General features: G+C 44.0%; 1 protein-coding gene across 3 annotated transcripts in view; it reads left to right on the plus strand.

The window, feature by feature from the left end:
* The window catches only part of dvl1.L (dishevelled segment polarity protein 1 L homeolog), an 89017-nt gene that overhangs the window by 31349 nt on the left and 43049 nt on the right, over nucleotides 1–14619 (plus strand). For all 3 annotated transcript variants that reach the window (XM_041569360.1, XM_018226034.2, XM_018226035.2), the window contains exons 3-4: nucleotides 423–544; nucleotides 1486–1598. In XM_041569360.1, the coding sequence (XP_041425294.1) occupies nucleotides 423–544; nucleotides 1486–1598 (235 nt within the window). The remainder of the gene's footprint in view (nucleotides 1–422; nucleotides 545–1485; nucleotides 1599–14619) is intronic.

A 14619-nucleotide genomic window follows, 5' to 3' on the forward strand; every position in this document is an offset into this window, starting at 1 on the left:
TTGGTTTAATATAAGTACACTGCACACCCCGAATCTACTCACTCTGCAGTAGTGGTGCTGGTCCTCCGTTGACCCGGCCTGGTCCCTTAGCAACAGCAACTTTTTGTTCATGGATCCGCACACACATTTCTGCAGTCGGGAAAGTGCCCCTTCTTTATTGATTTATATCATCACCAACATCAACGTTACGGGTCGTACAACCTCCCTTCATCAGCTGAAAAACGTTATTATTGGTTTAAGCCATTAAAACATTCAAGTGACTGCTGAATGTGTATCTGTGAGAAACCCTCCACCAGGGGGGCCACAATTTCTCCCTGATCCTACATTGTATTTACTTCCTTTTCCCTCTTTTAGCTATGGTTTACTTTCTTTTCCATTCCTTTTCTTTGCTTTCTACATTAAAATACTTTTTCCCCTTTTAGTTGGTGTTGGCAGAAAGCTCACACTCAGATGGTGGATCTCAAAGCACTGAAAGTCGCACGGACCTTCCTCTTCCTATAGAGAGAACGGGAGGCATCGGGGACTCACGCCCACCATCTTTTCAGTAAGAGATTTAGGGATTTCTGACTTGTTATTAAGTTGATGCATTGTAATAAGAATAAGTAAGGTTCATTTGTTTTGTATTTAGATTAATGGCACACTTGAGGATTTTGAGTGCTTTTTCCCTGAGCAATTAGTAGCTGAGGTATGGAAGGACATAAATATTCCTATGTAGTATGCATAATTCTGCATTACAGATATGTAGGTATAGTGGCCATTTAAGAAAAAGCACATTTAAAATATATTCTTATTTACAATTTTTATGTCTTAAAGGTTAAAGCATAAGCTGCCATTCTGCCTCCAGCTCACTATGTCTACTAGTACAGTAGTTTGATCATTTAGCAAAGTGTCATGCCTGAAGCAAAATGGTGACTTGCACTTCATAGTAATAACACTTGTGCTTTGACATTGTGGTTATTTGAAAATCATACGATTAAATTTAAGGATAAAAATGTTTTAACCTAATTCAGTTCATGTTTTCTCATAGGCTTCAATAGAGTTTTCACGTGTTAAACCGTGAGATAAATTTTCTGAATTCAATTGTATATTAAATTGAATCTCCTTGATTCATGTGATAAACATTTTTCTCATTGAATTGAATCTGGCCCAAGGTCACAAAATGATGTTGCACTGCACCAGTATTAGGTGTAATTGTATGGTGTATGGCCTGCTGCAGGGCACAATTTTGCACCAATGAGTGATCCATTGCTTACATCTACTCCTTAATAAATGAGCCTTTGTGTGGCTTAAAAAACTTTTACAGAAATCTCCAGCCACTTGCTGAATGATTTGTGTGCTAAAAAAATGTTCTGTGTACTACAGTTTTGTGTTCACTGATGTAATAATTGGCATTTGAGCACAGCAGTTTTAAAATGTAACAAAATACATGTACAATATATACAATACAATGCAGCAGTATAATATTATATTCCTTATTTGTCACAGCCCAAATGCCAGTAGCAGTCGAGATGGACTAGACAATGAGACTGGCACAGACTCTGTTGTTAGCCACCGAAGGGATCGACACCGGAGAAAGAACAGAGAGACACATGATGATGGTACTGTACACTGTCATTGTACTGCATAGTACTTAATTTAATAACAATAATAAACTATGGCTTACTAACAAATTCATTAAGTGAAAATACTTTTCAGTAACTGAATTGCAGAATGTATCCCACCTCCCAAGCAAGGATATGTCTTCAGTAGGTATAAAAATACTGTATCACATTCCACTAGGTACCAACACTAGGCTGTCTACTGTATTTATCATGCTGCGTAAAAAGTGGAGTGAAATTATGTTGCTTATAGCAACCAATCAGATTTTTGCTTTTGTTTTCTAACTGTTGAAATCTAATTGCTGATTGGTTGCTCTGGACAACATCACCAGTAATGCTTCACTCCACTTTTTACACAGCATGATAAATAGTCTCCTTGGTTTAATGTTGTTATCATGCATTTATACATGTACAGAATTGGCACACCTATAGGGTGCAAACATTACATGTGTGCTGTGCAGATTACTGGTGCCACCTGGGTCTTTCATATGGAGCAGTTTCTAACAAAAAATGCAGGAAAAACAATGAATTCCTTCAGGTATGAATTGAGCAAAATAACATACCTTTATATGGCCAGTTAAGGAATTGTATGATACTCCCTAACCTCCATGTCTTAAAGGAACAGTATCGTCAAAAAATAAAAGTGGTTTAAAGTAATGAAAATATCATGTGCTGTTGCCCTGCACTGGTAAAACTGATCTGTTTGCTTCAGAAACACTACTATAGTTCATATAAACAATCTGCTGTGTAGCAATGGCGGAAATTGACAAACGGCTATATGGCACAGGTTAACTAATGGATAATAGATAACACCATTAGACAGACAGAGCTTATCTGCTACCTGCTGTGTAATCTGAGCCTTTTCTCCTTTGAATGGCTGCCCCCATTGCTACACAACAGCTCATTTATATAACCAATAGTAGTGTTTCTGAAGCAAACACAGCAGTTTTACCAGTGCAGGGCAACACTGCATTATATTTTCATTGCTTTAAAACACTTTTATTTTTTGACGTTACTGTTCCTTTAATAACATGCAAGCCAGGGGAATCCTGCATCATGCCAAATGCAATTAGTATTGTGCTCAAGAAAGAAAAGTAGACCTTTGCAATCAAACTTTGTACCTATGTGCACTAAGCATGGGCTAGTATGCAAAATGCAAAAACATGCTTCTTTGGGCCCATTCTTTGCACCCTATTCCAGTGCTTTGTAAATGAGTGTTTCTGTGTCTTATTCATAACAAGACTTGATGATAGTCTTTTTTGATAGTCTAGTTTGTCACAGATATCATGGAATACATACATTGTACATTACAAAATCTGTTTTATCAAAAAGAATTCTACCAGAAATAGATTTTGTTTTTTATTGAATGAAACTTGGCTTGTTTGAAGACTTGGAATAGGATTCTTGCAGCTGTCAAAAGAAATAATTGATTATGAACAAGCACATGGACAGATAGTATTTCTCAGATGAGCTTTCTCTCATATTAGAAAAAACTTCTCACATGTGGAGTTAGCCCAGAGTTAGCCTTACAGATTATAGCACCATTGAGTTTTTGACAAAATAAACACAAGCATGAAGGTGACTGACATCATGTATCCGATTTCAGTTTCTCATTGTACAAGGTATAATCTGTTTTTTTTTTTTTTTTGAAAGCTCGAATTGCCTGTAATGGGATGTGTCAGTTTAGGGTCTTCTATTTGAATCGTGACTGTATCTCATGCGAGGAGAAAGGATTCGGATAATTGTTTTCTGTGCTGGAACAAATTGTTCTACCCTGGATAATAAATTGTCAAATATCAAACTGTCATTAACTCTTTAATGGTATGCAGCTGTATTGCTCATAAAGAATTCATGAGTGTTATTGCATCTGCCCCATAATTACCATTCTGCTTATCTAACCTATCTAAAAGGCTGTCAAACCATAATATGAAAGACTTATTTCACTTCTAAAACGATACAGAAATTATCTTAAACAGGCAAAATAGGCAAGCAAATGCTCAGTATTAATGCAAATATGCAGAGCTGGAATCATCTGCAAATGCAAAAAGTATGTCCTCATAAAAAGAAGGGTCAAAGGGCTACAGAGAGATCAAAATAGCTTCTTCTCATCTACTAATGCATATGTATAATAAGGATAAATTTAAACTTAATATTAAGTCAATTAAATCTAGTCACCAATATAGATTAAAAACAAATCCCTAGTGTATAAAGTGCCGGAACTAATCAGTCTAAAATGATTGTGAATATTAATAGAAATCTGTTTACAGTCAATGAATAAGTGGCAGCCCACAAAACAACAAAAAAAACCTAGCCATAGACGCAAAGATCTGATCGTACGAATTGAGGATTCGTACGATTTTCGGCCCGTATGTGGAGAGTCACGACATTTTTCGTCCAGCGGAGATGGGACGCTTGGTCGATTGGACAGGTTAAAAGATTTCTGTAGGCTGCTGATAATTTTTCTGCATATATTGCAGATCGTACGATTCTCAAAGGGAGACTGTCACCAGCTTTGGTCGGACATAACTTTTGTAAGATTGCTGTCAGGGGCAGAACATCGGCTGATCTGTTCTTTTCTACTTTATTTGATCTGAATGGTTAGTGGCAGGTCGGGAGATGGGGAAGTCCGATCGTACGATGATTCGTACGATCGGATCTTTGTGTCTATGGCCAGCTTTAGACAAACACTAATCAGTATTGTTGGGCAGCAATGTATTGATGTTGTGTATGACTACATGGTAAATAATAAAGCATTGTCAGAGGTTTAACTATGAAACAGCAGACTCCACAACAAGAGAGGGACCCGGACAGGTTACTTTACTTTTACCCTCTATCCTACCTGTGCCTGCCTGCTCACATGTCTGTCCCAGTGTAATCCACTTCACAAGCAAGTATGTCAAGAGTGTGGAGTCATTGCCATAAGGGGCCCTGAATTATTTTTTTTTGCTGGGGACCCTATATGAATACCGTTATGCTACTGATCACAGCACTCATGAAATTCCTTAATGGGGGAAATATAAAACTACATTCATTTGTATTTGATAAATGCACGCCACAAAAGTTTAACTGGCATACAAATGATGCCATATGTTTTTTTTCCCCCTGTGAAGTTGAGTTTCCTTTCCCTTTAATGTTAGCCGCATCCTGTTTTTATAGTGTGCCAATCGCCTGAACTTAGGGAACGTAACATAAGATATTAAAGTCATTATTAATACTGTTAAAAGTATTCTTTTTAAAACTAAGATTCATTGACACAGATCTGCCCCATACAGAAAAAAAGCTGAGTACACCATTTTGCACCGCTATCCTGTTAGTGCTGCATCAAAACTATTAATTAATTAATGGCCATTTCTTCAAATCTCTGGCAACAGAACTGCAAGTAGTCATACAATAAAGGGCCTTTGGCACAGTCATTTGCATCCCTGGAGTTGCAGTCTTAAGGTGGCCATACACGTTACAATAACGATCTTATATTGGAAAGATTGTTTGTTTTCATTACAGACATTTAGAGCTGAGTCATCAGATATGCAGGTAGAAACAATAGAATTCTACCTGTATCTGATTCAGCAGTAAACACAGGTCACCTGTGTTTACTGTCCAATCAGAATTTGAGCTGACCGTTAGATAATTCTTTTGTCAATATTGGTCGTCTTCTTTCCTACCATACATGCACCAAATATCAAACAAAACAATGTTTCTTATGATAATATCTGTGTCGTGTGTGGCCACCTTTAGAATGAGTGATATACCAGATATACTAATGTGGAACTGCCCAAACTGTGCGAATAGATTAATCACCAATGCAATATTATAACAGTGATGTGCCTTGAAAAAATATTCAGACCATAAATCAATTCTTTTATTTTACTGAATAACATGGAAAATGTATCTCTGTAATATTTAATTTCAAAGCACCTAAAGGTTTTAAACGAGATGTTATTTAACGTTAGAAAAATAAAATGTTTGTATCCCAAAAGGGATACATTTTCTGGATAAAATCCCCCGTGGCAGCTGTGAAAATGAACAGAAAAGCACTGCAAATAGATTAGCAATAAAGTACTAATTGTATAAATAAGAAGGGGTACAAAACAATATCCAATTGACTGCATATCCCAGTGGGCACTGTTGGTACAACAGTGGGTACGGATGCTACATAAAACCTCCCAAGCAATGGTCAGAACAGATCATCATTTAAAGCTCTCTCCTCAAACTTGCATTTTGCTGAAACAGTCACTTTAAGGGTAATGGACGACTGAACTTGTACTCCTTGTGGGTGATTACACCCACAATACCTGAGCATTGGAAAGCCTTGCAGTTGTACACTACAAATCAGTTGAATAGTGTAGCTGCACAAAAATGCAAAGTGATCCTAAACAGAAGGCTAAAGTCATATCTGCATTAATTCCAAAACTGTGTGGCTGCCTAGCAGGGCCCAAAGCAATGGGGGGGGGGGGGGGGTTCAGGCTCCTACAGTAAATCTGTGTGATATTATGTATTTTGATTTAATTTCAATTTTATGCAGGTGATGGAACTTCGAGGTGACTTCTAATAATATCCTCATATTTTGCAACATGGGTACTTTATTTATTATAATACACACATTTCAGTTAGTCATGAAACAGAAATGACATCACTTAGCTCCAATTATAACAGATGATATCACTAAGTACCTTTTATAAGGATATAATTTACAGGATATTCATGGTAGGGATGCACCGAATCCAATATTTTGGATTCGGCCAAACCCCCGAATCCTTCACATAAGATTCGGCCGAATACCGAACCGAATCCGAATCCTAATTTGCATATGCAAATTACGGATGGGAAGGGGAAATTTTTTAAACTTCCTTGTTTTGTGACAAAAAGTCACGTGATTTCCCTCCCTGCCCCTAATTTGCATATGCAAATTTGGATTTGGATTCGGTTTGGCCAGACAGAAGGATTCGGCCGAATCCGAATCCTGCTGAAAAAGGTAGAATCCTGGCCGAATCTCGAACCGAATCCTGGATTCGGTGCATTCCTAATTCATGGCTCTTGTGTGTGTGTGTGCATATATATATATATATATATATATATATATATATATATATATATATATATATATATATATATATATATATATATATATACACAAGAGACGAGTTTTCATTGCTTGTATTTCTCATGGGGGGGGGGAGGGTGTCAGATCTCCTTTCTGGGCCTGTTAAAGCTGTCTGAGCAGATGGCTGATGGTAGCAGCCCATGATATTTCATACATTAGGTATTCCATTTTGTTTTCGGTTTCTCGGCTACCCTCTTGGGATAGAGCCTTCTGCTACTCTTTCAAGGAGGAGAGGGGTTATGTTAACTGATGCCCTGATGCACTGATGACATTTTGCCCTGATCTGTTAAGAAGCAGCGAAGCCATTTTGAAAACAGTTTTATTATTTATAAAGTGCCAACATATTTCACAGTACTGTATAATAAATGGTTGTATACATTGAATATACTGGTTATATACAGAAAGCAATAACCGGTAGAAGAAGTAAAGAGAGCCCATGCCCAAAAGAGCTAACAATTTAAAATGCTTAACCATAGATCACATTTTTCTGTGTATAATCAGGTGTTTTTTTTTGCATAGCCAATATTGCTCAAGCTGTACATGTATAAACATTTGTTTTAAAATGCTAAGGCTAATGGCACATGAGGCTGGGGATCTATTTTTCTCCACCTGCTTTTTGGATGTTCTTATCTGCTCCTGTGCCTATTGATGCTAAGGCTCCTCTAAACCAGGCAGTAGCTCCGGGGTTTCATCAATGCCCTTTATCAATGGCAGCATTGCACTTGTGTCTAAAGAAAAACACACGCTGAACACTGGAACCAGACAACCAGTCTTTGAAAATATTTGCCGCAATTGTGTCCGATTTCAGTTTAGTGAAAGGGCAAATGTATCTTATCATTGCCCCTAGTTTGTATGTTTAACACTCCTGTTGGTGGTATTGCAGCTAAGTTATCACTTGAAGCCATTTGAGTGTGACTGTGAAAACAGGACATATGGGGTCATGGTTTTGCACCACAAGCTCATCGTTCTCAGGATGGCTCAGTGTGCTAAATAGCTTTCATGAACTCAGCACACCATTAACTTGTTAGCAAAACAAGCATGTTTTTACTAAAGGCTTATGTGTTTCCAGAAGATGAAAAGCCACCCTACATTCCATGCTAATTGGACCTTATCAAGTGTCTCCATAGGGGCAGTATGCAGCTGAGGAACTATGGGGGAAGCACTGGTTCCAGCTGTGAGATAGCAGCAAGTGTGCCCAGCACAGCTGTTCTGTGTACAGGTTCACCGACTTCTTTATCTGCTTAAGTGACATGTGAAGAATGAGGAGTGTCATGATAAATGTTTCCAATTTTCCTTGAGTTATATGAAAGCAGGTTGTGTTGGAGATATAGCATATTTTTTGCAAATATGGCTGAACTTTGTATAGCTGTATTCTTTTTTTTTCAGAGCAGTCATTTCCCTACTGGCACTCGACTCACAAACATAGATGCTATGGTGGTGCATAACTGCAAAGAGTTTCCATGTTCTCCCTGGGTTTCCTCAAACACTCCAAAAACATGCAGGCAGGTAAATTGGCCCTACTGTATGTAAATCTTATAGTAGAGTCCTGCACAGGGTCGGGTTCCCGCGGAATCTGAACAGCGGTTGAGACAGGGTCAGAATATTTTTCATGTGCCAACCATGTGGATGGCCTTTGGGCACCCTTTAGATGTAGATGGTTACACTGTAAGCAGCCATTCTAGGTTCTGCACAGGTAATTGGGTTCAGGTTGGGATACGGCAAGTGGGTTTGGGTTGGGCAGTTCTCTATCTTATACGGACCTTATATTCTAAGCTCCACTGAGGCAGGTACTGATGTGAATGAAGCATCATTTCTGTAAATAACATAATAATATACGTGTGTCAGGGAGCCGGGAGCCCCCTCTGGGGAGTAGTCCGGATCTAGGAGGAAGCCCCTCAGGAGGGATCAGGATCGTGGTATCCAGGGATCAAGCAGAAAGGGTAATCGGGTTCAGGCTACAGGTCACAAGGCAGGCAGAATATCAGCGAAGTCCAGGTCCAGGCAAGGGGTCACAACAAGGAATCAGGCAGATATAAGTAGGGAAAACAGCAAGGGAACCCAGGAAACTCTCAGGGAACAGAATCCTATTTTCGGGCGCCATCTTGGCGTCTCAGGCGTCCTTTTATGTTTGAATTTGGCGCCCTTGCGCCAGCGTCAGCGCGCCTGCGACCGTCGCGCCGCGCTGACGCCACGGCGCCGGCGTCGGAACCCACGTGGGTTGACTGGGCGCCGCCATCTTGAATTCTTCGCCGCCGGGAGCGGACGCGACTCCTCGCGCTCCCGGCGGTCTTGACAGTACCCCCCCCCTCACGGGGGGCCTCAGGACCACCGGGACTTGGTTTCTGGGGAAACTTGGAGTGGAAGTCTCTTACCAAACGAGGAGCATGCACATCACGATGTGCCTCCCAAGAGCATTCTTCGGGGCCAAAGCCCTTCCAATGGATGAGGTACTGAAGGGACCCTCTGGAGATTCTGGAATCAAGGATTCTCTCCACCTCGAATTCTTGTTGACCCTCCACAGAGACAGCAGGAGGAGGAGATTGGACACCAGAGAAACGGTTGGAGACGGTGGGCTTCACCAGGGAGACGTGGAACACGTTGGGGATTCTCATCTCTGGTGGGAGTTGAAGTCTGATGGCCACAGGGTTAATTATCTCCAAGATGGGGAACGGACCCAGGAACTTCGGACCCAACTTGGGAGATGGCACCTTCAAGCGAATATTCCTGGAAGAGAGCCAGACATTATCACCCACCTTGTAGGGAGGAGAGGGCCTTCTACGGCGATCCGCGAAAGTCTTGTGGACTAGAGCACACTTCTCCAGATTAGACTTGGTTGCAGCCCAAATAGCAAGCATATGGGCTGTCAGATCATCTGCAGCCGGGACGTCCGACAACACGAAGTCCTGAGGAAAGGCTTGAGGGTGCTGTCCATACACCACCATAAATGGAGACCTTCCTGTGGAGGAATGACATGCATTATTATGAGCAAACTCTGCCCACGGGAGGAGGTCAGACCAATCGTCCTGGCAAAGAGACACGTGGTTCCTCAGGAACTGTTCTAAGGCTTGGTTCACACGTTCAGCTGCCCCATTCGTCTGTGGGTGGTAGGCAGATGAAAATTTAAGTGTTATTCCCAAGTCTTTACATAGAGAACGCCAGAACTTGGCGGTAAACTGGGTGCCTCTGTCGGAGACGATCTCCACCGGGAAACCATGCAGGCGGAAGATGTACTTAATAAAGAGTTGGGATAATTCCACCGCAGAGGGTAATTTCTTCAAAGGGATGAAATGGGCCATTTTGCTGAAGCGGTCAATGACAACCCAGATCACAGTATTCCCACCGGAGGGAGGAAGTTCGACAATAAAGTCCATAGAGAGGTGCGTCCACGGACGAGAGGGGACCGGCAAAGGCTGTAACAACCCGCTGGGGCGGGAATGGCTAGGCTTAGAAGTGGCACAGACATTACAAGCAGCCACAAAGTCCTTTACATCCTTGCGGATATCAGGCCACCAGACTAGGCGCCTCAAGAGTTCAAGGGTCTTGGCCGGACCAGGATGTCCAGCTTGTCTGGAGCAGTGGGTTTGTTGCAGGATGGCCAGGCGAAGTTCTGGAGGGACGAAGGCCATGCCAATCGGAGTATCTTGAGGAGCCGAGGACTGCCCAGCCAGAATCTGGTCGGCAAATTGGGGATACAGAGAGGCAATGATCTTGACTGGTGGAATGATTGGCTCCTGCCTCTCAGGGTCACGATCCACCGGAGTGAAGCTACGAGACAAGGCATCGGCTTTCAGATTCTTGGAACCTGGGCGATAAGTCAAAACAAAGTTAAAACGGGAAAAGAAAAGGGCCCACCTGGCTTGTCTGGGATTTAGCCTCTTGAGGGACTGTATAAACTCCAGATTCTTGTGATCTGTGAAAATCTGGACAGGAATTTCAGAGCCCTCCAGGAGGTGACGCCATTCTTCAAGGGCAAGCTTGACTGCTAAGAGTTCTCGATTTCCGACATCATAGTTCTGCTCTGCGGATGAGAACTTCTTGGAGAAAAACGCACAGGGGTGCAATTTTCCATCAGTGGAGTGTCTCTGAGACAGGATAGCTCCGGCTCCGACTTCAGAAGCATCGACTTCGATGCAGAAGGGTAGTGCAGGATTGGATGTCGGAGAACAGGAGCGGACGTGAAGGCCTCTTTCAAGGACTGAAAGGCTTCTATGGCGGATTGAGGCCACAGGCTGGGTTTACCCCCTTTCCGGATGAGGGCCAGGATAGGTGCAATGCGGGAAGAGAACCCCCGGATGAACTGTCGATAATAATTAGCAAATCCGATGAACCTCTGGATTGCCTTGGTACTCAGTGGGAGAGGCCACTCCTGGATGGCCGACACCTTCACGGGGTCCATCTCAAATCCCTCTGGAGAGATAATGTATCCTAGGAAGGGGATCTTGGATACCTCGAAGACACACTTCTCCAACTTGGCGAAGAGAGAGTTCTTCCTCAGACGAGAGAGTACCTCCTTTACCTGGGAGCGATGACTTTCAAGGTCCTTGGAAAAGATCAGGATGTCGTCCAAGTATACGACTACGAACCTTCCTAGGAGATCTCGGAACACATCATTAACAAACTCCTGGAAGACGGCAGGGGCATTGCATAGGCCGAAGGGCATAACGAGATATTCATAGTGCCCATCCCGAGTGTTGAATGCCGTCTTCCATTCGTCACCCTCCCGGATGCGAATGAGGTTGTAGGCCCCCCGGAGATCCAACTTGGAGAAAATCTTTGCCCCTTTCAGCTGGTCAAAGAGCTCGGCAATCAGGGGCAGGGGGTACCTGTTCTTCACGGTGATCTTATTCAGACCCCGATAGTCTATACAAGGCCGAAGGCCTCCGTCCTTCTTCTCCACAAAGAAGAACCCAGCCCCTGCAGGAGAGGTAGAAGGGCGGATAAACCCCCGCTGGAGATTTTCTTGGATGTACTCCTTCATAGCTGTAGTCTCTGCAGGAGAGAGAGGGTAGGTGCGCCCTCTGGGGGGCATAGCTCCTGGCAGGAGTTCAACCGGACAATCGTAGGAGCGGTGTGGGGGAAGGAACTCTGCCGACTTTTTACAAAACACATCGGAAAATCCCTTGTAAGTGGAGGGCAAAGTCTTTAATTCCGCAGAGGAGACATTCACCTTCTCGAGGGGTTTTGACGGAAGGCAATGTTGCAGGCAAAATAAACTCCAACGAGAGATCTGCCCAGTGGACCAGTCTATGGTGGGGTTATGCAGACGTAACCACGGAAGACCCAATATTACTGGAGTAGAAGGACAGGGGATGATGAAGAAAGAAAGTTTTTCTTGATGCAGCGCCCCAACTTGTACAGATAGTTCCGCCGTGAACTTTGTGACGAATTCAAACTCCAGGGGTTTGTCATCTATGGCGGTAATTCGCAGGGGTGAAGATAAGGGAAGCAGGGGAATCTTCATGCGTTCGGCAAAACAGGCATCCATGAAATTGCCATCCGCTCCGGAGTCGAGGAAGGCCCTTTCGAAGATAGACTTACTTGCCAGGTGAATCTGCAAAGGAAGAAGAAGTCTGCGTGAACTTTCTTGATACTTCTCCTGAGGACCTCGAGTGATGCCCCCTACATGAGAAACCTGAGACATACCTCGGGGTACAAAACTCTTGGCTTTGGCAGGACAGGCGTTGGCAAAATGGGAATGCCCACCACAGTATAAACAGAGACCTGCCATACGTCTTCGGAGTCTTTCCTGCTCGGAGAGGCGAGTCTTTCCTACTTGCATAGGTTCCTCCAAGGGGGACGTCGACACATGAGTCACAGGAACAGCGGGTGTTTGCAGAATCGGCCTTTGAAAGCGAGGGGCCAACAAGGGAGAAAATCGTCTGCTGCGCTCTCTCTCCACCTGGTGCTCTCTGAGACGAGTGTCCACTCTAATGGATAGAGCGATCAGCCCTTCCAGGGTGTCAGGAGTCTCTCTGGAGACGAGATCATCTTTGATGCGGATGGATAGGCCTTGGTAGTATACAGCCTTGTAAGCGTCATCACACCAGGCAGTCTCCGCCATCAGTGTTCGGAAGTCTATAGCATAGTCATTGACACTGCGGCTTCCCTGCCGGAGCTGCAAGAGACGGGCAGGGGCGTTCGTAACCCGACCTGGAGCATCAAAGATTAAACGAAAAGCTTGGAGAAAGTCTTTAACATCAAAAGTTAGCGGGGAATTCTTCTCCCAAAGAGACGTTGCCCACTCCAGTGGCTTGCCTTCCAATCGAGACATCACATACCCCACCTTGGAACGCTCACTTGGAAACTGTGTGGGTTGGAACTCAAATTGAATTTGGCATTGCGTGGCAAACCCCCTGCAGGCTTGTGGGTCCCCACTGAAGCGAGGGGGAGGTGGAATGCGAGGCTCACCTGTCGGGTAGCTTGCGTTCGTAGGGGCTGCCGCCATGGGGGATCTCCAGTAGGTGGAGCATTGGAAGGCTCAGAAGGCACTTGAGCTAGCAGGACATCGAGTGCTTGCCCAATGCGAACCTGCTGGTTTTCGTAGTCCTCCATGCGGGATGCCAGTCCGCGGAGCGCTCGTCCGACATGAGGTGTGGCTTCCTCAGAAGGATCCATGGCCCGAAAATAATGTCAGGGAGCCAGGAGCCCCCTCTGGGGAGTAGTCCGGATCTAGGAGGAAGCCCCTCAGGAGGGATCAGGATCGTGGTATCCAGGGATCAAGCAGAAAGGGTAATCGGGTTCAGGCTACAGGTCACAAGGCAGGCAGAATATCAGCGAAGTCCAGGTCCAGGCAAGGGGTCACAACAAGGAATCAGGCAGATATAAGTAGGGAAAACAGCAAGGGAACCCAGGAAACTCTCAGGGAACAGAATCCTATTTTCGGGCGCCATCTTGGCGTCTCAGGCGTCCTTTTGTTTGAATTTGGCGCCCTTGCGCCAGCGTCAGCGCGCCTGCGACCGTCGCGCCGCGCTGACGCCACGGCGCCGGCGTCGGAACCCACGTGGGTTGACTGGGCGCCGCCATCTTGAATTCTTCGCCGCCGGGAGCGGACGCGACTCCTCGCGCTCCCGGCGGTCTTGACAACGTGTGACCTTTAACTATTTTTTAAGGTCTAGATGACTGAACGCTTAGTTGGTCATGCAGTACTTGTAGTTTTTGTTCTCTTAACTCCTTTAATGTTTTCTATTTACTGTTAGCAAGTTTTTGTGTCATTTCTAGGGTGATGACATTTTAACCTTTATTCCGCCCCCCCCCTTCAGCTAATTGATGTCACTCATTACCAGTCTGATGTTGCTTCATTCATGCAGGAATACATAACTGATGAATGCAAAATATTTCTTCTTTCTCACACTGGTCCCCCTCCCTGTCAACTTTTCGTCAGTTAAACTTCACTGCTCTCTCAGAGTTTCATTTTACTCTGCTCTACATTTTGTCCACACATTCAGGCTGTCTGGAAAAATATTGTTTTGCCCTCGCTGCATCTCCTGCATCCAGACCTTTATTACCCAAGAGCCTTCTGTTTTCTCTTCATTCCTTACCTTGACATCTGAATTTCCCAGCTGAAAGAGCTTTCCTGATCTTTACTCATCTTTGAGCCCTATCTGTATGTAAAACTTAATGTTTGTGCTTTTGGACTGTAATGCAATTTAATATTCAGATGAGCTGTTCAGTCTCATGACTTGCTGTGTGGAATTTTAAGGAAGGGCCCATAGCGGATCAGTCTGCCACAAGCACTCTAATCACAATATAGGGTCATTTACATCACAGAACGCAGTGTGCAAAGGGACAAAAAATGGCCACATTCTGCAACTTTGCATTCTGCCATAGAATGGCCGCAGGCCTCTGTCTTCCAAAAGGAGAGAAGAGGACCTGTGGCTAGCGGGTGGGGGGTGGGGGGGTCCTTGCACCCCTTTGTCCTCT

The sequence above is a fragment of the Xenopus laevis genome, chromosome 7L (assembly GCF_017654675.1).
Source record: "Xenopus laevis strain J_2021 chromosome 7L, Xenopus_laevis_v10.1, whole genome shotgun sequence".
NCBI classification, from domain to species: domain Eukaryota; kingdom Metazoa; phylum Chordata; class Amphibia; order Anura; family Pipidae; genus Xenopus; species Xenopus laevis.